Raw genomic sequence first — 27,798 nt, forward strand, 5'->3', positions numbered from 1 at the left:
AAATAACTTACATTATTTCCGTTTTATTTAGATTTAAGTCTGAACGATGTTTTATTTTTTAAAAATGACCAGATTCCCTCTGTTACATCCGTCTAAGACTCACTCTTGATGCTTGTCTCAGTCACGTGATACATTTATCCGTCCCACTCTAAAGGCCGGTCCGTGAAAATATTTTCTGACATTAAACCGGTCCGTGGCTCAAAAAAGGTTGGGGACCACGGATGTAAAGGACCTTAAAACTCATTTAATTGTGTATCTACCAATTTCTTGAATCCCTTCACCAGGGCCCTGCTGTTTCCTCTTGAACACTTACTGCCTCTAGTTCTTATTATCAGTCTTTATTTGAACTGATGGAGACATGGAATTTTATTCTTATCGTTAATAACTTTGTTTCCTTAGGTTAGTTTTAATTTTCTAAATTAGCCTCAAACTTAAAGGTAGTAGCTATTTGATTACAATATTTTTTGTAGCTCCATACTTAACACATCATATTTTCTTTAAAGTTTGAAAATATTTAAATAATCAATTACTTTTCAAACTCTTTACCATGGAGTTCTTCACATATATTGCCTTCTCCGTCCATCAAAAACACACTAAAGCAGTATTTGTACTTCCTAGAAGCTCATGTGTTACAGGAACTGTGTGTTTCTAACTAGGTGGTTACTTGAATTTATCTTTAAATATATTATTTAGTGTGGGTCTAGCCAAACTTACCTTGACATATCTATTGTTGGAATTAATAGCTTAAAATAGCTTTTAAATACATACATACTTTTTTTATTAAATAAAAGTACTGTTCTAAGTTTAAATGTGCTAAAAATGTTTTGCACTGATGTGTAATTTTAAAAATATGGAATATAATAGTAAATTTGTAAAATATTTTCTTTCTTAGGCGAGGGTTAAATCCACCACACAGAGTGAAATCTATCTCCATGACAACATTCACACAACAGGAAATTGAATTCCTGCAAAAACATGGAAATGAAGTAAGTGTTTTTACAATTTCAACTTTTTTGTTGGCAGTCATTTTAATAAGATTTAATAAGTTGTTTAGAAGGGCGAATTTCACTGTCTAAAAAAGATTTTTGTATTTTTTATTTAGGTATTTTAAAATATATTCATTTAATGTTTATTAGAATTAATGTTTACTTTCTAAGTACTTTGCCTTAAAACTGTGGTGAGTAAATACATATATTTAAAACTCATCAATGATGACTGAAAAAGTAGTTTTGAAGGACATGTAGTATTGGAAAAACTAATTTTTTGATTTAAAAGATTTTAAAAAAAATGAACTGTGAGCTACCATCGTGAACTTGTGTTAGGCTGTTGTGAATCAAGTTTCACTTGAGATCTCCTTGCATTTTTCTACCTTTCGAACTTCTGTGTATGTGTGATGCTCAGTGTCGCAGGTGCTCGAAGGGAGGAGGTTGGGAGTCTGAGGGCGCAGCCCAGGGTCCTGGGAACCCCACCCGAGTAAAGACTTGGAGGGGACCGTTGTCCTTCTACGTTGCTTTATTGGCTTCCAGTATTCCATTCGGTTTGTTTGCTTTTTTGTTTTTCGTTTTATGTTTTGTGTTAGTCAAAGTTGGTAATCTAGTATTTTTAAAAAACTATAAAATTAATAAAGTGAGCATATTTTGTAATCTGGAGTAAGGATGAGCCAGTCACCCAATTGACTAATAATAGCCATTATAATTTTGTAGGTAATGCTTATGACTTCCTTCCTAGGAAGGCAATAATAGTTTGATTGTACTGTTCTGTTTGCATATTTTTGATACAAGAGACAGAAAAGAAGTTAAGTGTTAAGATTTTATTAGTTTCAGTCTTTCATCTTCAAAAGATGTATACAGGCATTTTGTACTCTGCTTCTCTTTTTTCTCTAACACTTTGATAGTCATATCTTAAACCTGCTAGCCTACTTGTGATCCACATGCTTTTGGTTCTAAAAGAGTGAAATATAAATTCAAGATTATATATTTTTAAATACCTGATTTATAGAAGTGAGCAGTTTGTAGTCTCTAAATTTTACTGATAAAAACTTATTTTGGGTCCTGGCCGGTTGGCTCAGTGGTGGAGCGTCGGCCTGGCGTGCAGAAGTCCCGGGTTCGATTCCCGGCCAGGGCACACAGGAGAGGCGCCCATCTGCTTCTCCATCCCTCCCCCTCTCCTTCCTCTCTGTCTCTCTCTTCCCCTCCCGCAGCCGAGGCTCCATTGGAGCAAAGATGGCCCGGGCGCTGGGGATGGCTCCTTGGCCTCTGCCCCAGGCGCTAGAGTGGCTCTGGTCGCAGCAGAGCGACGCCCAGGAGGAGCAGAGCATCGCCCCCTGGTGGGCGTGCTGGGTGGATCCTGGTCGGGCGCATGCGGGAGTCTGTTTGACTGCCTCCCCGTTTCCAACTTCAGAAAAATACAAAAAAAAAAAAATTATTTTGAGCCTTAGTCAGATAGCTTGGTTGGTTCGAGTGTCGTCCTGAAGCACAGAGGTTGCCAGTTCAATCCCTGGTCAGGGCACAAATAATAACAGATTTATGTTACTGTCTCTCTTTCCGTCTCCCCCTCTCTCTCCTTTCCTCGCTTGCTAAAAATCAATAAATGTTTAAAAATATATATTAAAAATTATTTTGAGTAATCAATTTCCAGACTGATAGTGGTACCTTACAGGAAAATCTAAAGCTAGATGAAAGGTCAGAAGGTTTGTAATGCCAGTTTAATATATATAGAATAATATATTTATGGATTAAAATACAATTTAGGTTGTATAAAGTTTGGAATTAGTCTAGTAATGCAAACTGTAAATTGCTTTCTTAGAATGTTGGCTTAGTGTGCAAAATTTTCGACATCAAAATGAAATCAGAAATAAAAAAAAATTAATCTGTTTTTAGATTAAAAGTGGAATGACAGTAGATCAAGTCAGAGTGACAGAACCTGAAAGATAACAGTTTATTGGGAAAATGAGTGTGAATATCCAGACCTGTCAGTAGATAAAGTTAGGTGGAGACTGGTCCCAGAGTACACTACCAAGACTCTTTGGACTGCAGTGGCACCACTTACCCGGAGATAGGCTCTCACCCCCTGGGCAGCGCCTCCCTGTTTCCCCGCCCAGCCCCTGGCAGCAGCGGCCGCTTCCTGCTGCTGGGGTGTGACTGCTTTAGACCTCAGCAGTGCTTGTCCTGCTGTGACTGCCTTACTCTCTTCAGCCAAAAGTCTTCAGGATTTATCGATGTTTTCATGTATGGCAAGATTTCTGAAGGAACATTTTTTAAGACTAATATCAAAATAAATTTAGAATATATGAAAGGAAATGCTTGACTTTAGACAACCCATCATGTCAAAAAGTAGAAACAAGATATAAACATGAAAGATGAAGGAATGGGTTCATAGATCTTAAATGCTAAGAAGAATCGTGCAAATTGATAGGCCACTTAAAACATTCCCCGGGACAGTCACTGTGCTTGTCCCACGGATGCAGGTCCCGGTGTGTCCCGTGGGCTTAGCCGACAGTGCTCACAATCTGGTCAGGGGAGACGGCTATGGAGTGTGCTATCGCGTGTTAGGTGATGAAGATGGGTAAGAAGTTTCAGAATAGGCTGGGTTTTGAGGGTTACTAGGACTTAATCTAGCAGGAAAAGATATTGAAGGCAGAGCAAACACACTGCACAAAGAAAAGGGGAAATTTGCAATGGTTCTTACTGATGGAAAATATACCAACCTTTTAAATACTTATTAAGGAAGATAGGCCTACCTTCCTGTGTCCCTAAGAACATCCTAGAACCAAAATATTCAGGTAGGTATATTTGATTTTTTATAATACTAGCACTATTTCTGTTTTTTTTTTATTTCAATTTTAATTTTTTATTTTTTTGTGACAGAGACAGAGAGAAGAACAGATAGGGACAGACAGGCAGGAAGGGAGAGAGATGGGAAGCATCTATTCATCATTGAGGCACCTTAGTTGTTCATTGATTGCTTTCTCACATGTGCCTTAACTGGAGTAACCCCTTGCTCAAGCCAGCGACCGTGGGCTCAAACTGGATGAGCCCCTGCTCAAGCTGGTGACCTCAGGGTTTCGAACTTGGTCCTCTGCATCCTAGTCCGATGCTCTATCCACTGCTCCATTACATGGTCAGGCAGTATCTTTGTTCCTTAAAAAGAACTGTAGAATGTGAGGATTGATATTTATTTTGAAATATTTTGATTGTTTGTTAATAATCATACTCAGTTACATAAAATTTTGGGTTAAAAATCCACTCTCGTGCATCTTGATTGTGAATGGATTCACACCTGAAGATGAGTGTCTCTGAAGTGAAAGGATGAGGATTACTGACTTGGGGGCAGCCTTAGATCTCCTGCCCCCATGGGGGAGTTTTAGTGTTCTGAGGGGCATGTTTGCTTGTCACGCGTGGGCTGCTGCTGGCCTCAGCAGGTAGGTTCCATGTGGCTGCGTGATCCACAGTGTGTCGGCCATGCTTTTCATGTTACTCCAGACATTTTTTATATGGGAGAAGCCTGTTTACCATCATCTGCATGTATAACTTAAATCTGTTACAGGCTTGCATTACAGTTGTAAACAGCTCAATGCCAAAGAAAGTCATGCTGCCAAATCCAGAATCAGAGTGGGGAGGGGGCTGCTAAGTGACCTGGCAGAGGGCGTAGACGAGACTGGCTGTGCAGTGGACTAGCACGGTGAGCGTCTGGGGATGATTTCACTTATCTTTTAGAACTTTAAGAATGGTTTACTGTTTGGAAAATCACAACACTGATCACAACACAACTGATGATATTTGGGTCAGTTACAATGTACATCTGTTTTAGTCTGTGTTGGTAGCCCTGATAAATAATGTTATTATTTATAAATATATATCAAGGAAACATGATATTTATAACAGTATAGTATTAGTTTCTACAGATACAGCTTACAAATGACTCGAATATTAATGTTAGTATTCTCAAACTTCTACAGTATTGTTCAGGGGAGGAGATATGTACATTTTTAGGTTATAGAATATAGTATGCCAGATGTTAGTAAAATATTCTGCAGCAAAGCACTTTGCATTTATCATTTGCTGAAATGGATTTGACATTTTTTCCAAAAGTAAAATATTTCCACATATCTTGTAATGTTTTTCTTTGTATTAGAAAGGACTTTAAAAGTGTGTGTGTGTGTGTGTGTGTGTGTGTGTGTGTGTGTGTGAGCGCGGGGGGTTCCTCTGTATGTCCTTTTCTATAATACTGTAGGTAAATCATAGTCCTGTAGTTGAAGAAATTTCAGTATTCAATTAACTCCTGATTATCACTTAATGGAAGGAGGGCTGGTGAACAACAAAAAGAAAACGAAGAAGTAATTTTATTTTGAAACATACAGCTTTTCTTTTCCAGTAGCAAATGAACCTTCCCGATTATGTCTCTCAGGACTGAGAGCAGAGGGCTTACTTGATTTATGCTGACGCTTCGCAGGCACGTCAACTACACATAGAGAGGCCGTCAGTCATGCATTGATTGACAGTATGTGATCTTTATGCTAGATTATAAAGATAACCTAAACACCAACTATTGCTTTTAAAAAAATCCTTCTAAAACAGTAGACCAGTAAGGTAAGATGCACTTTTCCTCTGCTAACCTTCATGATGGATTCATTTTCATTCTTGAAGCTGAGGTTTATTAATCACCTACTTTGTGTCCTTGGGTGCTTGGGGTACAGTGATAAGCCGACCCAGACATGATTCGTGCCCGTATGTAAAGCTTACAGTCTGGTAGGGGAGAGAAACAGTCCACATTTTTATCTTTTTCCATTCCATTTTGGTATAGGAAAGAAAAGACTTCAGTTTGGAGTTGAAGGTGCTTGGGAGTGTGGATACACAGTGTTCTTCAAACATTTATACCTAGAAGGTTTAAATAGACCTTGTTTTATGAAACTGCTAGTTAGTCCTTTTAGGCAGTTAAATGGCATTTTGGGAAAGATTGGGGCTTTTTTTATTAAAATCAGAAACAAGCACTGCCACAAAAATATTTTTCATTTCTAAAAAAATTAAAACTCCAAATTGACATGCTGTGACAGTTTAAAAGTCCAGGTATCATTTATGATGTGTTATACTCACAATTTATTATAAGCTTAAACAGGACACTGTAGCTGATTCTAGATCATCCTTTCTTTGTAAACTGTAGTAAGGGCTGGTCATTCTTGGCCCAGAATGGTGGGCTCTGGAAAGTGGAAGGTCAGTGTTAGAGCCCGCAGGACATTATCAGGGCAAAGACAACGAGCTTTTGAATGAATCCTAAGTCAATGCATGGAACTAACATTTCTTTTAAATTTGATTAAAAACTAAATGCTCTTAACTCAAATTGCTTTTCTATGGGGAAATTGATAAAGTTGAGCGGGGCTTGTTAAATATTTCTTGAAGTGTAGTGGTTTCATTCATAAAGCATTAGATTGGATTTGGCAGGTTAAGTCTGAGTCTAAATTTCTGCAAGTGTGAAATAGTAACAATAACATCTTTATGTATGAAGGTGAAAATGTTTTGAACTCAGGCAGCCTGTGAAAATTCCCAGCATATTTCTTGTTGATTAATAGATATTCTGATGATTATTGAATCAGAATCTAAGAAGATATAATAGGAGAAGGATTATTGATATTTTCTTTACTTTTTGCTCAGTAGTTTGGTTAGCAGGATTTTTCCGTTTTCATAAAATACAATAGTGTCATTTACATTAATATTTGGATTATGTATTTAAACTCTTATTTTATTTTATTTTTACTTAATGTATGTGTCCTCACTAGGAATTGAACCTGCAACCTTGGTGTGTTAGGGTAATGCTCTAACTGACTGAGCTCCCTGGCCAGGGCACTCTTGGTGCATTTTAACTGAATTATTGTGAGCTTAAATAATAGTATAAACCGGTAGTTACTTTACATTTCAGTGTCATCACTGAGAGGAAGAGTTAGGTTACATAGTTATTACTCCAGGATTTACAAATATGTACCTTGTTGCTTATAGCATAAGTGAACAGACATTTTCTGTAAAGAGCCAGATAGTAAATATTGTAGGTTGCAGGCCACCTACAGTCTCTATTACATGTTCTTGTTTGAAATTATACACCTTTAAACATGTGAAACCGTTCTTAGGTCAGGAAGAGTACAGAAACAGGCCAGGGTCCAGTTTGCGCTGTAGGTGGTGGATTGAGGACTCCTGGTCTGTGGGGTTCCAGCTTTCAGTTCTCAGGGTGCATCCTTTTATAATCTGGCTGCCTTTTCTAGTTTATCTCTTTCTTGCTTTATTCCCAGCAGAAATGTTTAATTACAGCAACCTCAGGTTATGTTTTCCAGATAGGCTCCCTTTAAACCAGTCTTATTGCCATTTTGTTTTATTTACACTGAAGTTTTTTTCTATCAGAATTTGTTCTCTTTTGTCAAATCCTCTAGGAGTGATTTAGCCCACAGGGATGAAAACCTCCACTCATATTTTAAACTATCTTTTTAAGTAGCATTCACTGTAAGATTTTGCACATTTTTTTATTGCTCATAGTTTCTTATGTAGTGGTCTTATTATCCTCAAAACATTATAGACATTTAATAGCATAATCTTTCATACTTTTTTATTATACCTAGAGCAAAATTTTAATTTTTTAAAAGTTTTTGGTAAAAAGTCCTGGGTTTTACTTCCTAGAGATTCTGCCCCTGGATGTGGATTGAGGCGCAGGAATGTCTGTCTCGTCTCCATTCTCAGCGGGAAACCCGTGTGCTTCTGGGGCTGCCTGCAGTGGAGCGCCACTGGGGAAGGCTGGTGGAGTAGCTGAAGGCCCCAGACCGGACTCAGTCTGTTGTCTGGTTTCAGCAGCACCGCCTCGTGAACCTTGTCACTGTCCGCAGACTTCTTTTCCTGGACTTTGTCTTCCTTTGTCACCATAGGGTGGACCAGTCTTGCCTGTTTCATGAGGTTGATTTGAAGATAATGTATGTGAAAATGTTTTGAAACTGATGGGTTATGTAAATGTAAGCTGTTAGTTTTATGTACAAAGATACTTTTATAATTGAATCCTAAGCTCAGGCAGGAAAAGTATTATATAGGAAAATGGTGCGCTTTGAGCTGAATTTCATTTTTAGTATAGAGAGAAATTTTACAATTTTTCCATCAATATGATGGTATTAATAAATATGAAAAGTATTAACTTTTCCTAGTGCGATATTTGAAGTTTAAAACCATCTAATCAAAATATTGAGGCATACTGTTGAATTAAGAGGTTATCTGAATATTTATGAAGAAAGCACATATGTATTTTGAAAGAAAAGCATGGAGTTAGAGGCTTTATAATTTTAGATTAGCTGAATCTAATCAGTAGTAACTGTAATCTTTATAATATATAGGGTGTATTTTTTTTTTCCTTTTTCTTTTTTCCAAGTGAGAGGAGGAGAGATAGCAAGACAGACTCCCATGTGCACCCTGACTGATATCTACCCAGCAACTCCTGTCTGGGGTCAATGCTTGAATCATCCAAGCTGTTTTTAGCACCTGGGGGCCACGCTTGAACCAATGGAGCCACTGATTGCAAGAGGGCAAGAGAGAGAAGGGGGAGAGGGTGGGAAAAGGAAGCAGATGGTTGCTTCTCCTGTGTGCCCCGACTGGGAATCAAAACCAGGATATCCATATGCTGGGCCAGAGTGTATACTTTTATATAGTTATTGGCTTTCAGAGAATATTTAACAATAAAGAATGTAGGGAATGTTATCTTTGTTTTGTACATGTTGTAACATGTGGATATTATTGAATGATGACTGCCAAACCAGAGTACCTTATTATAGAAGGAGCTAGGTGTTAGTTTGTAACTATGCTGAATGTTTAACCTAGTACCTTATTGTAGAAAGAGCTAGGTGCTAGTTTGTAACTATTCTGAATGTTTAACCGGCCTGACCTGTGGTGGCGCAGTGGATAAAGCGTCGACCTAGAAATGCTGAGGTCGCCGGTTCGAAACCCTGGGCTTGCCTGGTCAAGGCACATATGGGAGTTGATGCTTCCAGCTCCCCCCCCCCCCTTCTCTCTCTCTGTCTCTCCCTCTCCTCTCTAAAATGAATAAATAAATAAAAAAAAACTGAATGTTTAACCTAGTACCTTACTGTAGAAGGAGCTAGGTGCTAGTTTGTAACTATTCTGAATGTTTAACCTTTTGTTGCGTTGCTATCCCAGGTCAGATTATAATTTCCTTTTAGGTATACATTTCTCTCAGACATTCTCTCAGCTTTTCTTTCTTTCTTGTCATTAAAATTCTTTATTATAGAGATGCTCATATATCTACAAGTAGACAGAATAACATAAACTTCCATCAACATGTAGTCTTGTTCCTTTTTTATTATTTTGAAGTGAATCCAAGACAATACAATTTCATCTGTAAATTCATCAAATGATGTTACCTCTAAAAAGCAAGGATTAAAAAAAGCCACAATACTATTTTTGTGTATGTAGAAGTTAACACTAATCTAGTTAGATAATGTTCAAATTTCCTTTAGTTGTATACATTTCCTTTTTATCTTTTCCTTAAAAGTCTATTGGAATCAAGATGCAAGTAAGGCCTACATGTTATGAGTGGAAGTGATGGGTTTTATTTATTTATTTTTATTCATTTTAGCAGGAGAGGAAGGGAGAGAGAGAGAGGAACTTTGAGCTGTTCCTGTATGTGCGCTGACCGGGATCAAACCAGCTGCGTCTGTGCTTCAGGATGGTGCTCTAACTACTGAGCTATCTGGCCAGGGCGGAAACAGTGGGTTTTAAGACAACTGCTGATAAAGCATTAGAGGCTTGCTAGATCACCGTGTGACCTGCATAGGCCTGGCTGGGACCAGGCAAATTCTTGGGGCTTAAGCCACTTGCTGTGTGGGGTACAGCCAGGTTTGTGTCAAGATGGGGAGGGACTGAGCTCAGACCACGTGACTCTGGTTGGTCTGGATGCTCTGTAACCGGGGAATCCTGCCGCTTTATGTCCCTGGAAACACCACCACTCGGGTGACTTCCAGGCCTTGCAGCAAACTCGTAACACAAAGGCCCCATACTACACATCAGAATTATAGTCCTCCGCCTGTGTCTTTTCCGTTGCTGCAGCTCCTCAGCAGTGCTGCTGAGCCTCCTGAAAACTGCTGCTGGCTTCTTACTACAGAGTGGGGAGCCTGTTTGGCTCCTCAGATGGCGACTGGTATTCATCTTGGCAGCGGAGGATCGTCTGGTTGTAGGGTGCTTTATGAGCTGGTAGGAAGAAACTTGAGAGAGGCTTTGGCCCGTAGTAGATTTTTGAGCACTTGGTGGTGACGTTCTTGGTTGTTCCGTGGAACTCAAGCTGTCTTGCACTGGCGGGGTCAGCGTGGATAGCAGCCGGGGGCCGGGTTCCGCAGGCACTTCTAGAAGATGGAGATGTGATTTGTCAGTCTTCTACTGTACCAGGGTCCCACTGCTCCCCTGGGACAAGGTGGGAGCTTTGCAAGGACAGGTGGGGCGGGGGGCTATGAGGAGTCATCTCCTGCCATCAGAACCTGCTCTCCCTTGTGCTGGAGGTGCCAGTGCAGGGCAGGCTGTCCCGCTAGTGTGGGTGCTGTGCGCCCGGGGACCTGCGGCCGTGTCTCAGGGCCCTGCCGTGGCGGCCGTGGCAAGACGCTGGGCTCGGCAGCCAGATCTGCCTGTCCTCCTCCCCACCTCCCAACATTTTACTATGAACTACTCAAATCGACATAAAAGTTGAAAAATCATGCAGGTATAGTAAATATTCTGCTGTATTTAGCAAATACCTATCCATTTATTATTTATCTTATTTTTTACACTTCAGAGTAAGTTGCAAACAGTGCACATCATGCCTAGAATCTTTAGTATAGCATTAATTACAATTCATTATTTAATATTTAAAAAAATTTTTTTTTTTTTTTTTATAGGGACAGAGAGAGAGTCAGATAGAGGGATAGATAGGGACAGACAGACAGGAATGGAGAGAGATGAGAAGCATCAATCATCAGTTTTTCGTTGCGACACCGTAGTTGTTCATTGATTGCTTTCTCATATGTGCCATGACCGCAGGCCTTCAGCAGACCGAGTAACCCCTTGCTCGAGCCAGTGACCTTGGGTCCAAGCTGGTGAGGTTTTTTTTTTTTTGCTCAAGCCAGATGAGCCTGCGCTCAAGCTGGCAACCCTGGGGTCTCGAACCTGGGTCCTTCCGCATCCCAGTCTGACGCTCTATTCACTGAGCCACCGCCTGGTAAGGCTGTTAATATTTTTGAGGGTAATTTTTGGGGGTATATATATTTTTTTAAGTGAGAGAGAGAGACAGGAAGGGAGAGTGATGAGAAGGATCAACTGTAGTTGCGGCACCTTAGTTCATCGATTGCTTCTTTTGCATGCCTTGACTGGGGGGCTCCAGCTGGGCCACTGACCCCTTGCTCAGGCCAACAACCATGGGATCATATCAGTGGTCCCATGCCCAAGCCAATGACCCTGCGAATGCTCTATCCTCGTCACCACCACAGTCAGGCGAAGTATAATATTTTGAGGTATAAATGCAGTGAAATGTAAAAATCTTAAGCATACCTTTGGAAGAGTTTTGATAAGTGGATCTAGTTTGGTAACCCAAAGCCCTCTTAAGATACAGAACCTGACCGTCGTCCCAGAAAGTTCCCTGCCATTTCTTCCTAAGCTCTCTCTTCCAGAGACAACCACTGTTTTGATTTTTATTCATATTCATATAAGTAAACTAATAAAGAATGTGCTTTTTTGTTTAAACTTCTTTTGAGAGTTGTACATGTGGTTGCCTGTAGCTCTTTTATTACTGAGTGCTATTCTGTTACATGAATATATCAGAATTTATTCTTTTTTGTCAGATCTGTGTTTTCTGCAAATGTTTTCTCCTAGACTGGCTTTTTTATTTACTTTTTTATTGGTGTCTTGATAAGCGGATTGTCTTTTTGATTAAAATGTATCAGTTGGTAATTTTATAATTACTGCTTTTTCTGTTCTGGCTTAAGAAATCTCTGCCTGCTCTTAAGAGTTCTCTGCAAATCATGAAAATAATCTCATTTTATATTATAGGAGCTTTGAAAGCTTTAGCTTTTAGGTTTACATCTATGATTCATCTGAAATTAATTTTAGTGTGTGTATGATTGAGGCCTGGTTCTTATTTTTCCATGAATCTATGTAGTTGTTCTAGCTTCATTTGTTCAGAACACTTTCTTTAGTGGACTACTTGGAGCCTCGGTCAAATGGAAATGACTTTATACAGATTGGTATGTGTCACACACACTCTGTTCAGTGTCATTTATTGATTCCCTGGTCTTTATACCAGTCCCACGTTGTGCTGGAGGAAGTCTTGAGATCTTGAAGTCACGTAGTGCAGGTCCTCCAGTTTCGTTTTTTAAAAGTTGACTTTACAAGTTCTGGGTCAGGGCTGGCAAAGTCTGACCACCCAGCAAATGGATATGGCCACTTGAATGATCTACCGCTGTTTGACAGGGAGAGCAAGTTCTGTTGTCCCTTTCTGTCCTTGTTACCTTCTTCCTCTGTTGTCAGCTGCTGGTACCAAACGGTGTAGTCTTGTCTGGGAGTTGATGACCCAGTCACCCATGGTCAGATGCTCAAATGGGGGTGACTGGGCTCTCTGGGAGGACAGAAAGGAGCAGTGGGATCTGAGAGCCACTGGGACAGGGAAGGACAGTGACCCAGGATGGTTATTCAGATGATCTGTTTCTTGATGAGTATATTTTTTAGGGAATTTGCCTGTTTTGTGCAAGTTGTATTTATTGCTGTAAAGTTATTCATAGTGGTCTCTATTTTATAATGTATATAGGGTCTATAATAATTTTGTTCTTAATCTCTTTACTTTGGGTTATTTGCTTCCCCTTGTAAGATGGAGCCTGAGGTCCTTGACTTGAGAACTTTGTTTTTTAATATTATTGTAACGCAGTAAATTTCTCTCTAAGCTCTGCTTTAACTGCTTAGCAAAAATGTTGTTATATTTTATTCAGTGCAAAATATAGAGTATTATCTGTTAATTGTGTTCTTAGGGCTGTGGCATTATGAAGCTTTTTAACTTTCAAAGTCTCTCTTTGATGTACTCATGTGTCAGGTGTGTGTGTGTGTTTATCCCTCTTAGGGTTTGCTGAGCTTTTTTTTTTTTTTTTAGAATTTATTTATTGCTTTTCTGGGTTGGGAGGTGTGAGAAGCATCCACTCATAGTTCCTTCACTTCAGCTGTTCGTTGACTGTCATGTGTGCTTTGACCGGGCAAGCCCAGGGTTTCGAACCAGCGACCTCAGTGTTCCAGGTCGACGCTTTCTCCACTGTGCTAGCCACCACAGGTCAGGCTTGCTTCTTAATCTGTAAATTTGTTTCTCATCAAGCTGAAAATTTTTTGACCATTTTTTTCCTTCAAAAAAAATTGTTTTGCTTCATTGTCCCTTAACTATATCTGAAGCTTCAACTGTATAGACATTTTGCTGTTGTTCCACAGTTCCCTGGGACATGTTAATTTTTTTCTCAATCTTTCTAGTCAGATTTTATTAATTTATACTTTTTTAAATCTCCACTGTCCCATCATCAGATTGAATAATTTCTGTTTATCCCCACCTGACTCTTATGTTCTTGCAAACCCCAGTTTTTAATTTGGAGTTAATTTGATATATTTTCCAGTAGTAGAATTTACATTTGGGTCTTTTCTATAGTTGATGTTCCCTGCTGACACCTTGTACACTTTTCTTCTGTGCTCTTGAATATGAGTGTTCTATTTGCTTTAAATAATTGTCTGCTAATTCCAAAGTCTCTATCATCTCCGATGTCACTACTGATTGCTTTTGCTTTTGATTATCGGTCATTCTTTCCTGTTTCTCAGTATCTAGTGATTTTGGATTATATTCAGAATATTGAAAATGCTAGGGAATAGAGCCTCTGTATTGTGTTAATTTGAGCCTCTGATCCACAGTTAATTTGAGGAAGGAGGAAGAACTACTGTTTTAAAAGTTGGGTGTGTTTTTTTATGGAGAAACATTTTTGTTTTTTCAAAAAGTCGGTTATGCTTGTTTTATTCAATGTTTACTTTACAAACTCTGCTCCTCCTGGTGTGTGCAAGCTGAAACTCCCACTCAGTCCTTTTACTCTCTTATTGAACTGCTGGGAGTCAGTCTGGCACTCGCATGTAGGTCAAAGAGGGAGCCAGAGATTCGGGCAAAGTTGATATACAAGGTACAGCCCTTACTCTCGGGGTCTCTCTCCTTTAGGATTTACCCCTCCTTTCTGGTTGCTGTGGTGGTGGTGAAGTCTGTCTTCAAGCATTATGAATTGCTGCTGAGTTTTAGCACCTCTGCTTGGCCCTCACTGGGACTTACTTTCAAGTGCTGAGACAGGAAATACATAGTGCTGTTCCTGCTTTCTTACAACTCGACTCCAGTGTGCTTGTGGTTGCTTTCTAGAATCTTTTGAGAGATTTTATAATGTGTCCAGAGTTTTTATCTGCTGGAGAGCTGGGTTTTAATTTGAGCCGCTCTGACACTACTGAATCTGACACTATTTACAGAGTGTATTCTACTTATCTTTTAAGTCTTTTTTTATTCTATATGTTTCACTTCCACTTTTTTACTCCTGTCCATCCTGTCTTCCTCCTTCCTCTCCCCTGTTTCCCTCTTCCCTCTCCAAGCCCAGCCATTTGTTCAGGGTTTCCCAGATTCTTCTGCGTAGTGTCAGATCAGAGTCACTCTGTCATCTCAGTTACCTGTAAATTGATAGTTGGATTGAATAGCTTCCTTTTTTTGTTTTTGTTTTTTTTTTAAATTATTTTTATTTATTCATTTTAGAGAAGAGAGAGAGAGAGAAGGGGGGGAGCAGGAAGCATCAACTCCCATATGTGCCTTGACCAGGCAAGCCCAGGGTTTTGAACCGGTGACCTCAGCATTCTCGGTCGACACTTGATCCACTGTGCCACCACAGGTCAGGCGGATTTAATAGCTTCTTAAGATCCACAGTTATTTTGAGGAAGGGGGAAGTATTACTGTTTTATAGGTTGGGTGTGTTTTTTTATGGAGAAACATTTTTACGGGGGTGATAGTGGTTATATTAGCTGCTAATACTAACTCCATGCCTATGTTCATTTATTAGAAATTGGAAAATTGTGATATTCTAATTTAGTGACTTTTCAAGTATAGTCTGGGAACCTGTGGGGGATCCTCAAGACCTTTTTAGGGGTTTCATGAAGTCAGAAAATTTTAACAATTCTGAGATTCGATTTGCTGGTTTTGCTCCCATTTTTATGAGTATACAGTATTTTCCAGAGACATTACATAAAAATACAGAAGCAGATGAGAAATCACTTGTCTTCTCTTTATCCAGGTATTAATGAAATTTGCAGAAATGTAAAACAGTGCCACTGCTTTCAGTAATATTTTTGTTTTAGAAAATACAGCTATTTTTGAGCCTTCCCGTCAAGATGGCAGAGTAGGTAAGTGTTGTGCTCTCGTGACCACACCAACATTACAGCCAGATTGTAGGTCAGCCGCCCTTTAGAACCACCTGGAGGTCAAGAAAACACCCAGTCAGAACAGGTAAAAGGAACAAAGAATTTTAAAATAAATGAGGATAGTTTAAGGACTGCTGGCACAACCTCAAGTGTAACAACATTTGCATCATATCAGGCACCAGAAGGAAAGGGGAGAGAGCAAAGGGTTGACAACCTATATGAAGAAAAAACAACAGAAAACTTTCCTATCTGGGCAAAGGAAACAGACATACAAACCCAGGAAGCACAGAGAGTCCCAAACAAGATAAACCCCCAGAGGCCCACACCAAGACACATCATAATTAAAATGGCAAAGGTTAAAGACAGAGAATGTTAAAAGCAGCAAGAAAAAATCAGTTTCCTGCAAGTTAGCTCCTGTAAGACAGTCAGCTGATTTCTCAACAGACACTGCAGGCCAGAGGGATTGGCATGAAACAGTCACAGCAATTAAAGGAAGAACCTACAACCAAGATGACTTGTCCAGCAAGGCTGTCATTTAGAATCAAAGGAGAGATAAAGAGCTTTCCAGACAAGAAAGAACAAAGGAGTTCATCACCAACAAACCTGTAGTACAAGAAATGTTAAAGGAACTTCTTTAAGAAGAAAAAGAAAAATATGAATAATTAAATGGCAGAAACTATATGCTTATTAATAATTATATTAAATGTAAGTAATATGCCAATCCAAAGATACTGAGTGGTTGAATGGATAAGAAAACAAGACCTAAGTGTCCATTGATAAATGATTATATAAAGAAGATGTGGTACATACAGAGTGGGGTGAAAGTAGGTTTACAGTTGTGAATATGCAAAGCCCAGAGTTTATTCTTCTATTATTATTTATTACTTATTTTATTATTTTCCATACAAACAACTGTAAACCTACTTTTGCCCTGCCCTGGAATATTACTTGGCCATAAAAAAGGACTGAATTTTTATCATTCGCAATAACATGGATGAACCTACGGGGTATTATGCTAAGTGAATTTAATACGCAGCTGTTTTATTGCTATGTAAGTACATTAAAACTGCTTCCCAACTATCAGTAGATATAGTGCACATAAACAAAGCCATTTGTGGTCCTCAGTATTTAACTGTTCTCAAAATAATAAAGTTATTTAGTATTTGATATGTTTCAGTCCATTGCAGTTACTGTTATTGATGCTCAAATTGTCCCCTTTAGACACTGAGATAATGTTTTGGAAACCTTCTTAAAAATTCACCTCTTCTGCAAATCTCAATTTTTAGTTAGAAGAGCTTTGCCTGCATATTTCTTTTTCTTTTTTTTTTTTTAAATTAACCTGTAAGCCACCTATATATTTGCAGTTGTTCAAAGAAAATTAAATGATCTTCTCATTGTTTTGCACAGAATATGGTACATACCAGGTTTATGTCTCAGAGGCTTGTTCTGCGTTTGGGCCAGTTAGTCTCTGTTTTTCAGCCAGAAGGCTGCATTCCCAACCTTAGTCAGTTGCCTGGCAAATGAATGTGTTTAGTTACCAGGACAACCGGACAATAGACTGTCACTACAGATCAATCATTCTCATTGAGCCTTAGGTTGACCTAAACAATGAATGAGTAGTGTTCATGTTAGAGGTGGTACACTGGTATTAATGCCATCCCTAAACCATGACTAATACACAAACAGTTATTTCATATCAAGACAAATAAGTAGAACTGTTCTTAATACACAGTTCTGCAGGAAAGATGATCAGACCAGCTTGACTGTTCTGTTCCCTTGCTCAGCTCCTCTTTCATTCTTGTTGTGTTCTGGAAAATGTAAAAAACTTAATACTCTGTGGCAAGAAAGAAGTGTAAAAACCTCTGGTTAATTTGTCCTTGGCAAGCTTTCTTATCAGATTCAGACTGTCTTTGGGAATGAGGATGTTTTGCTTGGGGAGGCTTCACAGACCAGTTGGAACCAAAACACTGGTGGCGGAATGATTTTTTTAGAGGAAATGATTCTAAATTTCATCCAAAAGAATGGAATAAAACTTAACTGGGAAGAATTTGCAAAATGAAGAGTAAATAGGATTGGCTCTACTTTGATACTAAATATAGTTCTATATTTATAGACAATAATGTGCAATATAAACTTGCAGTAATTACAATCTGAAATTAGTGAAAGAATAGGCACAGATCTATAGACTAGATCCTGAGATATACTGTAATCTTTATATATATTAAATGTATATATGACATTATTATAAAATAACTGAAGGTCAGCAGTCCATTGTGGGAGGAATTGCTTTTTCAACAAATGGAGAGTAGAACAGAATGTTAACCAATGTGTATACCAAAATAAATTTCAGGAAAACTGGAAAGTTAAAAATATAAAGCCATAAAAATATAGAAAATAGTTTCAAAATATTTCCCTACAAGATTCTTATTAATGCTTAAGGGAAAATTAGTGACTTTACTCTGGAGGAATCGGGCATATATCATTTTAACTAAGTTATCAAAGTTGGACCATCACCAAGAATGGGGCAAATTGATATTATGTGCATTCTGACATGATGCACTGAGAAGCATACACCATCAACTTATGTGATATATTTTCCCAAAATGCATAATGTCAATTTAATCATGAGGAAGCCTAAATTAAGAAACAGTACAGCCTAACCAGGCGGTGGCGTAGTGGATAGAGCATCAGACTGTGACACGGAGGACCCAGGTTGAAAACCCTGAGGTCTCCGGTTTGAGCACAGGCTCATCTGGCTTGAGCATACATTTGCTGGCTTGAGCAAGGGGTCACTTGCTCTGCTATACCCCGCTGGTCAAACCACATATGAGAAAGCAATCAATGAACAACTAATGTGTTGCTATGAAGAATTGATGCTTCTCATCTGTCTCCCTTCTTGTCTGTCCCTCTCTCTGTCTCTTTGTCACAAAAAAAGAAAGAAGGAGAGAGAAGAGAGATAAAAGAGAGAGAGAAGGGAGGGAGGGGGGAAGGGAGGGAAAGAGAAAAAGAAAGAGAAAGAAGGAGGGAGGGAGGGAAGAGGAAAGAAGAAAAGGGAAAGAAGGAAGAAAGAAGGAAGGAAAAGAGGAGGGAAAGGAAAGAAAGAAAGAAAGAAAGAAGAAAGTACAAAATAACTGGTTTGGACTCTTCAAAGAGAGCAAAGTCATGAAAGACAAAGAAGATTAAGGAACTTTCCCAGATTAAAGGAGGGTCAGGACAGTTACGGATTCTGCACTTAGGAGGACCCTTTCCTTTTGCTGTAATGGACATTATTAAAATAGGCTGTGGATCAGATAATAGTCCAGAGATTGGATAATATAAAATGTTGATTTCCTGATTTTGATCATTTAGCTGTGGTATATAAAAGAGTCCTTATTTTTAGGAGACATGCATTTATTCATGTCTCTAAATGGATCTGAAAATATTTTATCTATTTTGAGAGGATGATGTAGCGCTAGAGACTGAGTAAAGATTGTATAGGAGTTCTTCCTACTACTCTTGCAACTTTTCTGAGAAACATTTCATAAGAAAAACCAGTCAAAACAATATTGTAGTGTTTAAGGATACATATACACTTAGGGTAGACAGTAATAAACACAAAGAAGTGATTATATAAAAATTAGTAGGAAATATAGCTGGCTGTATTTAACATGTAAATGTGTAAGGACTCCAGTCTAGACTAAAAGCACTGGAAGAAATTAAAAAAAGTGAATTGATAGGTGCAACTAGCTAAAACATGGAAACTTGGGAAAGACATAGCTAATAAAATGAAAAGGCAGAGCAATTGTTTTGTTACCATCCAGGGCAATTTACATGTGACATTAGTTTGCAAAAGTAGGGCAACTGATAGTTTTTCTCAAAATTATTCTGACTTCAAAAATAAAATAAAGTTTACATTTATAAAACTTTATAATTTACAAAGCACATTCATGAATAAATGTGTGTATTTAGGGGTGGAAGGTACTTACTAAGCTCATGCTCCTCGCTCAAGGAAGAAAGGGGGAAGACTCCCTACCCTAGAAAACCACCAAACACACTGCTGATCGGACCAGAAATGGACACCTAACCTTAAGGGCCAGTGGCTAATCAGAACCTCCCTTAAGAAACTGAATTAAGGCTCACAGAGACTGACTTCAGAGGGAATCACTTGAGCCGAAAAGGGCAGTGCGTATGTAGTTGGGCCATGTGCCGGCTATGAATAAACAGAAAAATTGTACTAAGATAGCAAGAGCAGGGATTAGATTCAGTATGAGAGACAGAAGTGATAATCTATGTATTTGGGAGGGGGCATGCAGAAGGCTTTGCTAACAGATACTCAGACTACCTAGGTCCCCAGTGGCTTCCTGTTTGCAACCCAGGTTCCCATCAAGTTTCCGTCTTGTTTTCAGGCGTTGCTGTATGCTTCCCTCAACTTGTTTTATCCAACCTGGTTTGGCTGGATTTTGGTTCTTTGCAGCCTGACTGGAACACAGCTCTGACACTAAAGACATTAAGTGAAATAAGGCAGGGGGATATGCTGAGTTGTGTATACTGCCTTCTACTGAGTGTCCACAGTAGGTGTCTGAATTAGAGCGACTGGTCTCCTTCACAGTCCACAGACACTTGCAAGTAAGTTTTATTGCTATTTCCACTAAATTTTTCTTATGTTCTAAATATTTGCTTCCTTTGTCTTTTCTACCTTTTTGTACTTATCAGTTATTTAGAAAACAAGTGTAAATATCTATTACTCTCCCCTGAAACTTACTTTGGTACTTTTTCTCTTGTTCTCAAGGGAATAGGTATACCCAATAAATTGTCCCTTAGAAATTCCTCACTCCTGGAAAGTTCTTCCTGCAGAGAGGCTTTCTTCCTTTATGCTTATCTCGCTGTCATTCCCCCTGTACCTTTTATAACCAGCCTGTAAAACAGGCTTTTATTTATTATCCTGTTTAAATTTGTTAGTACGTATTCTTGGATACTGAGATGACATCATACTAAGTCAGGGGTCAGGAACCTATGGCTCGTGAGTCAGATGTGGCTCTTTTGATGGCTGCATCTGGCTCGCAGACAAATCTTAAAAAAAAAACAAAAACGTTAAAAATATAAAACATTTTTATGTATTACAATCCATTCATTTCCTACTGCTCCTGTTCATGGTTGCGGGTGGCTGGAGCCAATCACAGCTGTCCTCCGGGACAACACCAAATTGTTATTGGAGAATGCGTAAAGTACACCGGTTGTTGTATGGCTCTCACGGAATTACATTTTAAAATATGTGGCATTCATGGCTCTCTCAGCCAGAAAGGTTCCCGACCCCTGCACTAAGTTCATGCTTGCAGGGAAGTTGGGTAGGAAAACTTTTTCTATAAAGAGTCAGATAGCAACTCTGAGGTTTGCGGCCCATGGTCTCTGTTGTAACTGCCCAGCAAAGCAGCCCCGGACCAAGGATGAACATGTGGGTGTGGCTGTGTGCCAGTGGAACCTGAGCTGCAAACATAGGCCTTCGGCCAGATTGAATCTGTGAGGTGCAGTTTGCTAACCTCTGGCCTATATAGGATTAGAATTTAGATCAGTTAATTTATTACTTCTGCATGAGTGAGTTGGTAAACTAAATATTGTATGTCAGCATGTATATTTCAGAAGAAACAAAAGAAAAAAACGTAATTTGCACTTATATATATACAGGACTGTTAGGAAATTGCTTTCTCTCATGCACCAGATACTTATTTAGAGTCTGCTGGGTCAGGCATTGAGAATGCAAATAGTGGTGAATCAGAGAGAGAAGGTTACTGCTTCGTTAAATTTTCATTCAGAAACTGATATAAAGGGCATGAAAGTAAATTATAGTTGTGATCATTTGAATCTGAAGTTTGGGGTTGGGGATGTTGCCCCTCTGGGTCCGTTGGTCAGGGAGGACTTTCTGAGGAGGCTTATGCGGCTGGAAGGAGTGGTGATGACACAGGATGAGTTTGGAGATTTAGGAGGGGCCAGAATCCTGTGGGACCCACATTGGCTGTGATAAAGAATTTAATTCTTATGGTAATAGGGAAGCCATTAGATAGGTAGTTTGTGTTTATAGTAAAAAATAACTAAAAAGCCTGACCAGTCAGTGGCGCAGGGGATAGAGCATCGGACTGGGACGCAGAGGACCCAGGATCAAAACCCTGAGGTCGCCGGCTTGAGTGTGGGATCATAGACATGACCCCATGGTCCCTGGCTTGATCCCAAAGGTCACTGGCTTGAAGCCCAAGGTCACTGGCTTAAAGCAAGGGGTCACTCGCTCTGCGGTAACCTCCCGTCAAGGCACATATGAGAAAGCAATCAATGAACGACTAAGGAGTTGCAACAAAGAATTGATGCTTCTCATCTCTCTCCCTTCCTGCCTGCCTGTCCCTATCTGTCCCTCCCTCTGTCTCTGTCACCAATAAGTAAATAAATACAGCACCAAGATTAAATTAATTGAATTTGATATTTCATGAATCTGATAATCTTTCACATATTTAGTTTGTTTCTGACTCACAGTGGCTCTGGAGTCTCGGTGATCTGCACATTTAGCCTGTCTGCATGTTTTCAGTGACTCGGGTGCATATTTTCCAGTTCTTACTGGAACATTTTTATAAAACCAAATTTTAAGATGGAATATACCATACAGTTGTAGAATGCAAAAAAGTAATTTCCTCCCACCTTTTCCAGTTCTTCTGACTGGGCTAATAAATGCATATGAGACGGATTAACAGGAGAAAATGTCTAGAATGTATTAGGGATGTACACACAGATGTCAGACCCGGAGCCCACTGGGCAGTTAAAGCTTATATGCCATTTCTGGGTTAAGGAGAAGAACAACAGGGGTCCAGGATTTCAAAGGGAAAGTAGGCAATTCACAGGTAGAGAAGAAAGAGCAAACAGGGTGTAAACCAGTTCTTACTGAGCCACCAGAAACAATGGGACACAGAGGGAAGGAAGTCTCAGAACAGGCTTTGCCAGATTTCTCCCTGTCTGCTCTATTGAATTTATGGCATGATGCAAAGGTGATGCTCTCAGGTTTTTCTCAATTCATTTGGGCAGGTAAGGGGGAGGGTCAGTTGTTTCTTAACCAGCTTAAATTCAGTATCCCAAAGGGAAAAATTTTGGTCCCCTTCACAGTCCTAAAAAGATTCCCTGTTACTACGTATGGATACAAAAATTGGACAGTGAAGAAGGCTGATAGGAAAAAAAAAATCATATGAAATGTGCTAGAGGAGTGCTCTGTACATACGTGGACACCAGAGAGGAAACAGGTGTGTCCTAGAGCCACTTAAGCCTGAAACATCGCCTGGGCACACCACGAGAAGGCAGGGGACTTGGGAAGTGACAGCAAGGCTGGAGAAACAGAAGGCAGTGAGAAAAGGGGAAGACCAAGTATGAGATGGATGGACTCCATAGAAGAAGCTATAGGCGTGAGCCCCCAGGAGCTGAGCAGGGCTGCTGAGGACAGGACACGGTGGACATGACTCATTCGTAGTCACCAGGGGTTGGTCAGAGCCATTTCCAGGGCACATAACACACACTTAAAAAGATAAATGCAGGACTATCCGTTTCTTGCATAAGGCATGTGGATAGTGGTGTTTCTGCAAGCATATAATGAGTATATATTCTTTAGCTTGTTACTGAGAAATACCTATGACTGTTAGCTTAGTCATACTAATATACTGTATAAATATAGGCTGGCTGAGTGTAGGAAATGTTAAAAATGTTCTTGTTTTTTCAATATTTAACTTGAGTCTTGACATATATTTGAGATAGCTTTCTGATGGTGTAATTTTTTGGGGGAAAAGTTAGGCAAAACGATTCTTATTTTCAGGGCAAAATAATAATATTGGCGATAGAATTCTGTATAAATTCATGGGAGATCTCTAGAGCAGGGGTCCCCAAACTACGGCCCGCGGGCCACATGCGGCCCCCTGAGGCCATTTATCCGGCCCCCACCGCACTTCTGGAAGGGGCACCTGTTTCATTGGTGGTCAGTGAGAGGAGCATAGTTCCCATTGAAATACTGGTCAGTTTGTTGATTTAAATTTACTTGTTCTTTATTTTAAATATTGTATTTGTTCCCGTTTTGTTTTTTTACTTAAAAATAAGATATGTGCAGTGTGCATAGGGATTTGTTCATAGTTTTTTTTAATACTCCGGCCCTCCAACAGTCTGAGGGACAGAGAACTGGCCCCCTATGTAAAAAGTTTGGGGACCCCTGTTCTAGAGGGCTTCTAATGGTATTTCCTATGTTTTAATGTTTATTTCAGCTCCCTTTTTTTTCCTCCAAAAAGTGTCTATTAGTTAGTTGTTAGTGTTGGAATCCATGGGAGTCCGAAAAGACCAGCGTAACAGACTTTATTGAAAGGAAGAAAGGAACCCTGCCGGGCACTTCTCCGGGGAGAAGGGCACCAGTACAAGCCAGGGGGACGAATGTTATAGGGTAAGGAAGAATTTCAAGTATGTGGATGTTGACTCAGAAGTCCTGGTATGTCTGGAATGCTCCTGGTATAGGTGGCTTGCCAGCTCCTGGAATTCCTTTGTCCCCAGGGGATAGTCCAGTAAGGGATAATGACAGATAAGCAGAACATCAAGAGGGCAGTTTGGAATTCACATATCTGTCAGTTAGTTGTTCAAATTCTTTAAGTGTTCTTCTACTTATTCCTGTATTTTCGGGCTGTATTATGAAATAGTGTAATTCTATCTCACACACAGGAGGAGGCAGTCATTCTCAGTCTTTCCACTAAGGAGAGAAAGGACAAAAGAGAGAGTATGAAATCTAGTATATACATAGATCCACGCATCTCTCTCCATGTTTACATCCTTCTACCTCGAGATTGCAAGAAGCCATGCCACATCGTTTATTCATTGTGTCCTTTTTGTGAAAATAAGGGTTTGCCTGAATAAATGTCAACATCATCCCAGCAATTTTCTGCTTTATTTTGCTGTCCTTGAGAGGATTACAAAGCTATATTACCACCACCCTTATCTGTTTTCCTTCTCCAACTTGATACAACGCTGTTTTCTACCTTTTATATGAGCAGTTAAGAATCGGTATGGTTGTTTCCTACTTCAGATGTGAATAACTGAGTTGGTTAAATTGCTGGCACTGCATGTATTGATGACATGATTCGGGCACTGTGTCGGGATATCTCCGTCTGCTCTTCTAGCTTGAGTCTTGACCATGCTCCGGCTCTGGGCAGCTGTTTGTCTGGCCCGGCTTCTGGTTGGGTCCCCCTGAGCGGGATGGTGTCAGCAGATCCAAGGACGGAAGGAGAGAGGGGTTGGGTGCTTTCTTTCACTTGGTCCCTGTGGGAGAGCCTGGCAGCTCCTTCCATTGACGTGCTGTTCCACCAAGTGGCCCTTCTGTGTAAGGGTCTGCCGACCTCCTCTCATCCCCAACACTGCCAGTGGCGGGGTTCGGCCCTGTCACAACCCTGGGGCACTAGTCTGTCACTTGTCACTTCACTTGTCACTTCCTCACAGCCTACTGAACACGTTGTAAATAATCTATTAACTGCCCGAACTGTTTCTCTGTTTCCTATGGAAGTCCTGACTGATAAATATACTTTAAAATATTTTAGATTCTATCAGTGACTGTTACAATTGCAATTCTAAAGTAGATTAGCCCTCGACGAAGAAAAAAAAATTCTGACAATTTTTATGAATGTATTTTCTTGGCTGCTATGTGATTTTATTTTTAATTCCTCTGAAAGATCTGTTTTTGAGGATTATCAGTCTCTTGACTAAACAATTAATATGGCACAAGCCATTATTTCAAGCATTGTGGGGACTTAGAAAGGAAATGAGATACATGCTCAGTCATCATAATAGGGGCCGTTTGTAAGGAGTTTGCTGTGAGAGGTCCGAGTGCTGCAGAGGCTCAGAGGAGGGAGGGAGCCCTCAGGGTCACTGTGGTCCTGGCTGCAGCAGGAGTGAAGGGGGACCCTGCACCCCTGTTCCCGGTGACACCTCTGCGTCCCAGGCCCTGCTCACTTCATCACCGCACACCCACTGCAGCCCACTTAGAGACCAGGCCCAAAAGGAATAATGACTAGTAGTATTTCAGGTTCATGCTGTCTGCCTTTCTGAGGATAAAATAGGTAGTAACTCAATCCTCCCAACAGTCCTGTGAAGTGCAGGTACTGTCATTAAGCAGAGTTGGAGTTTGAACTCTTGCAGTCTGGTTCCCCAGTCTAGGCTCGTAACTACCACAACCCTGCATAATACCAGAGTTCGGACTGACGACCCCCTTTCCCAAGAGGCCATCCGAACTAATTCCAGTATGTGGGCAGCCCTTCCAACTGCTGGCATATAGGGACGGGGTCCTCAGTGTCTTTCTAGTCCGCAGTCCCATGCTGCTCGTCAGGAGATATGATCACTTGCATGCCTTGCTGCAGTCCTACCAGTCAGCTCCCCTCATTCATGTAGATCAGGGGTCCCCAAACTTTTTACACAGGGGGCCAGTTCACTGTCCCTCAGACCATTGGAGGGCCAGACTGTAAAAAAAACTATGAACAAATCCCTATGCACACTGCACATATCTTATTTTAAAGTAAAAAAACAAAACGGGAACAAATACAATATTTAAAATAAAGAACAAGTAAATTTAAATCAACAAACTGACCAGTATTTCAATGGGAACTATGTGTTTGCTTTTGGCTAATGAGATTGTCAATGTGCTCCTCTCAATGACCACCAATGAAAGAGGTGCTTCTTCCAGAAGTGCGGTGGGGGCCGGATAAATGGCCTCAGGGGGCCGCATGCGGCCCGCGGGCCGTAGTTTGGAGACCCCTGGTGTAGATGTTAGCACTGTGCACACCTTCTTTCCACTGGTCTTAATCACGTCTGCCCATCCCAGTGTCTGTACACGCCGCATGAGTATCATAATAATTGTTTCCTCAGTTTCTGACCTCTTATTTCTAATGAGTGTTAATTCTTTTTCAGACTTTATCAATAACTAGATCACCTCAGATTTCAAGGTCAAGCGTCCTGTTCTCTGACCACGACTGCTTCCCCTTCCCAGCTTACTCCCTCTAATTTTTCTAACTCCAGCAGTTTAGGGTGACTGTCAGCACCTCCAGTCCACTGAAGCAAAACTTCTTATTGTCCATCATTTTCATCATGTTTTTGTTTTTCTTAGCCTACCTTGGATTCCGTGGTGTGTTCTCACCACTCCCTTTTAACTCATGCCCTATTTTACTTGATGAAAGCCAACCCTCACTTTGTACCTAAACAGCTAGGTGAGACTGGAGGGAACCACTGTAGTGACTAGTGACATTTAAGGACTCCTGGCCACAGGTCCCGAGCGCCGCCTGTGGTTTAGTGGAGTCATGCTGTCCTTCAGCCTCGGAAAGCTCTCCCTTTCCAGTTGGTGATGTTTACTATTTTGCTAAAACATAATAAAAAATAAAGTAAAACGAGCAGAAAACAGAACTTAATACTTTCCTATCAGTAAATCTGCAAACTTGAAGGAGCAATTTTAGTAGAATAGTGGGAACAGAAGTCTACTTTTCAAGGACTATAATATGAATGTGTCACAAGGAGTTACAGAGACTGGGAGGTTATCCCAGATGTGTCCCTGGAACACTGTCTCTGTTAAATGAGCCTTGCCCAATGACAGGGTTAGTGGCTAAGCAGCTTTGAGAAATGCTGCAAGCTGTATATAGCATATATATGGAGAGGAAGATTCCATTTGCTGGTCCAGATTTGACTAAAGCATTGGTTTCAGACATTCCTGGAGGGCTTACTAAAGCAGACCGCTGGACACTGCCTCCAGGGGTTCTGATTTTCTGGGCCTTGGTGTGGCTCCTAAAAATGTGCATTATGTCAAATTTTTAGGTGACCCACATGCTGTCTAGAGAATTGAGGAATCCCATTTTGAAAGCCACTTCACTTGAGTAAGAACTCAACTGCCAGCCTGACCGGGCGGTGGCGCAGTGGATAGAGCGTCAGACTGGGATGCAGAGAACCCAGGTTCGAGGCCCCGAGGTCGCCAGCTTGTGCGAGGGCTCATCTGGTTTGAGCGAAAGCTCACCAGCTTGAGCCCAAGGTCGCTGGCTTGAGCAAGGGGTTACTCGGTTTGCTGAAGGCCCGCAGTCAAGGCATGTATGAGAAAGCAATCAATGAACAACTAAGGTGTTGCAATGCGCAACAAAAAACTAATGATTGATGCTTCTCATCTCTCCCTTCTTGTCTGTCTGTCCTTGTCTATCCTTCTCTCTCTGTCTCTGTAAAAAACAAACAAACAAACAAAAAAACTCAACTGCCAAGAGTGGCAAGTAGGTGTAGGATTGTGAGCAACCAAGGAAATAGCCCTTGTGGGGTAACATTGCTAGAAATAAGAGCGGACTTA

General features: G+C 40.3%; 1 protein-coding gene across 9 annotated transcripts in view; it reads left to right on the forward strand.

Annotated features, from left to right (window-relative positions):
- AGFG1 (ArfGAP with FG repeats 1) overlaps positions 1–27,798 on the forward strand; it is an 80,211-nt gene that overhangs the window by 20,573 nt on the left and 31,840 nt on the right. For all 9 annotated transcript variants that reach the window (XM_066344974.1, XM_066344973.1, XM_066344980.1 and 6 more), the window contains exon 2: positions 893–986. In XM_066344974.1, the coding sequence (XP_066201071.1) occupies positions 893–986 (94 nt within the window). The remainder of the gene's footprint in view (positions 1–892; positions 987–27,798) is intronic.

The sequence above is a fragment of the Saccopteryx leptura genome, chromosome 7 (genome assembly GCF_036850995.1).
Source record: "Saccopteryx leptura isolate mSacLep1 chromosome 7, mSacLep1_pri_phased_curated, whole genome shotgun sequence".
Classification (NCBI taxonomy): Eukaryota; Metazoa; Chordata; class Mammalia; order Chiroptera; family Emballonuridae; genus Saccopteryx; species Saccopteryx leptura.